Source organism: Pygoscelis adeliae, unplaced genomic scaffold, assembly GCF_000699105.1.
Source record: "Pygoscelis adeliae isolate BGI_AS28 unplaced genomic scaffold, ASM69910v1 Scaffold183, whole genome shotgun sequence".
Classification (NCBI taxonomy): Eukaryota; Metazoa; Chordata; class Aves; order Sphenisciformes; family Spheniscidae; genus Pygoscelis; species Pygoscelis adeliae.
The window spans coordinates 59,521-62,353 of NW_008824536.1; the positions used below are offsets into that span (position 1 = coordinate 59,521).

The 2,833-nt window shown below is 38.2% G+C and overlaps 2 protein-coding genes across 2 annotated transcripts in view; one reads left to right on the plus strand and one right to left on the minus strand.

Annotated features, from left to right (window-relative positions):
- Positions 1 to 2,833, plus strand: part of MCEE (methylmalonyl CoA epimerase) — a 20,156-nt gene that overhangs the window by 910 nt on the left and 16,413 nt on the right. The window lies entirely within an intron of this gene.
- MPHOSPH10 (M-phase phosphoprotein 10 (U3 small nucleolar ribonucleoprotein)) overlaps positions 716 to 2,833 on the minus strand; it is an 8,234-nt gene continuing 6,116 nt past the window's right edge. Inside the window, exons 11-12 of the mRNA XM_009321597.1 lie at positions 2,278 to 2,508; positions 716 to 923 (exon numbers count right to left, since the gene is read on the minus strand). Of these exons, the coding sequence (XP_009319872.1) occupies positions 774 to 923; positions 2,278 to 2,508 (381 nt within the window). The 3' untranslated portion in view covers positions 716 to 773. The remainder of the gene's footprint in view (positions 924 to 2,277; positions 2,509 to 2,833) is intronic.

Sequence of the window (2,833 nt, forward strand, 5' to 3'; positions counted from 1 at the left end):
GCCAGGCCAGCGCAATGCATCGCCGATGGCGGATCGCAGGCCTGGGGAGCAGATTGCGGAGCCCGGGTACCGCACTCCGATCAAAACGTGCGAACTAAGAGCTATTTGTTTTGAACGTCTTGCCCTCTTTAAATCTAACATTTCCTTTAACGACAAATGGTGGAAAACAGTTGTGATCTTTCTTTAGAACGGGGAAGCAGAGGGCATTAGCCCAAACTTACTTTCTTTTTTTTTGGTCAGCCAAGAAAAGAGCAAATACTGAAATATTTCCGCCCTGAGAAATATCCTTTAAGTTAAAAGATACCATTTGCTTACTCTGAGCTACTGCAGGCTTAAAAAGCTTCTGTGTCCCCCCTGTTTGATAATCACAATTTCAAAAGGTAATTTCCCATTTATACTGCCAGGATACATCTTAAGTTCTTCAGTAAATGCCGTCATTCCTGCCATACGCACAGGGCTATTACAACAGCAGATACAAAAGCTACGGACTACAGGTTAACGAGAGGATATAGTCAAAGCACAAATACCGAGTATTCTGCACGGTTAACGTAGCGTCTGCCCATGGCAAGAAGCTTTCTTTTTAGAATAAAAAGACAAAATCAGAGTTCTATGGTGGAAAATAAAAGTAAAACCTAAAGGACAGTGTCTTCACAGCTCCTTAGAAGTACACACAACACTTTAAAGATCGACACGGAATAAAACCTACTCAAATTCAGCATTCACGTAGAAACGCTTTAATATATACAAGATGCAGCATACATAGAAAAGGTAAATTACAGTTTCAGTTTATGAACAGAGAGTGTTTTCTGCTTCTCCTGTTTCTTCTTTAATTTGTTTGCATCTTTGATTTGCATTTTGACTTGGTCTTGTAGTTGAGAAAAGAAGGCCTGGGATGATTTCAAGACCTTGTCTTTACCTTCATCCTGTCAATGGACAAAATACTTGTTATAACCAAGAAATGTACAAACAGTACCATTATACTACCTACCAGTCACCCACATATAATGGTATTTGACTTCAAAAAAAAAATCCGGTAATTGATTTTCAAAGGATATTTTGCACTGCATTCTTATACCACTCCTCCTGTCTACAGAAATAAAAAGTACGTTCCCTCTCTAATTAGCACTTAGCACCGTAGGTAAGAATGGGCACCAAGAGTAGACGCTTGCACATCATGAGCTACAACTACGTATCTATATTTTGTGTTCTGCTCTCCTTTTGAAAAGGTAAGCACAAACGTTTTAGAAGTAATCAAGTTATTTTTCCTATTAGTTTCTAACAAACACCTCAAAATAAGAAGCAGAAAGTTAAATAGGAATATTCTATTTTGAAATAGCTTAAGTTACTCAAAGCCTAGAAAGAACTAAATAGAAACCTCATCCTCAATTACGCACGCAAGTGGTCTCATTTAATCAAGGTTCAAATGCAGGAAATAAGAGCGTATGTCTTGTTATTTGCAGGAACACCACCTTGTGAACTTTGAAACGAATACAAAGTAGTACCTAATGCAAACAATCATTTGTGCTTTGTGAACATACTTTGATATAAAGTAATTGCATCATACAATTTTTTTGTATCTTTCCATATCTAAAGATTAAGTTGCTTACAAATTCAAATATATTTCATACTCTGAGTAAGGTTCTAAAGGTTCCAACAACCATTGAGGTATGATTTATTCATAATTAAAGAAATAACATCCACATAAATATGCATTGTAAGCAAGGGGATCACTGCAAAGTGTAACCAGAGCTGTATTTTTTCAGGCCTCTATACTGACATCACGCTGTCAAGATAATCAGCAAAATCAGGACTAAAAATGCATTCAACGCTACTTTGCTTAAGGCAGTTACAAGTGTGGATCAGAACAGTCCTTCCAAAACTGGAGTTCAAAAGAATACAGGGGAAAGAAGGGGGTGGGGAGAGGAAAAGGGGGGTGGGGAGGGAGTATGCATCTGCCCTTTCCATGTCTTCTTCCTACCTCTTTCTTTCCAGCAGCTACATTTACCTTTTATATTTGCTCAGACATAAATAAGGTTACAAGGCTTGGGTGGTAAGCAGATTAGCTACTCGTGTACAAGAATTCTTGAGGGGATGGAGAAAGATTAGGAGATGTAGCTGTGCCAAGAGGAGTAGGAGGGAAACAAACCCTATACTTTGTAGTTCTTCGTGATAAAGTTCCCTTTCCTCTCTCTAGCTAAATATTATCTATCCTTGGGATTTTAGTATTAGTTAGCCGGGAAGCTTCGAGTTATACAGGACTACTTCAGAGAGCCTTACCTTGAGCAGAGATGCTTTGCCTTCTTTTGTAAGCTTTTTTAATTTTGCTGCAGCAGCTTTTTTGCTAAGTTTTGTGCCTTGTTCTGGTTTCATCTTTTCAAGAAGCTTTTGACGCTTCTCCTTTTCTCTTAGCTTCATACGTTTACGAAGCTTTTTCTTTCTTCGTTCTCGTTTTTTGTCTGTGGGAGTCTTTTCTGCATCTGTTTTGACATCACCAGCTTTGTTCTTTTCCTAAAGAGAACAAGATCTCTAGATCCATAAGCGTGCAAAAGAAAAGACTCACTTCACAGTACTCAAATCTGTCTTAGAGTTTCCATTATTTCAAGTGTTTAGACAGCTCAGGGCGATGCCGCATTAAGGCAAAGGCCAAAAACAAGCAAAAGTTGGGAAGTGAGATTTGTACAATTGATCGAAGACAGGCTAATTGCTCTTCCCTATTGTCATTTAGCTTTCCCCTTCCAAATACCCATATATATGTTGGGAAAATAATTACCATTAATAGTCAAGAACAAAAACGAAGCATAATATTATGGCCTAGTGTAGGCAAGTAAAATTA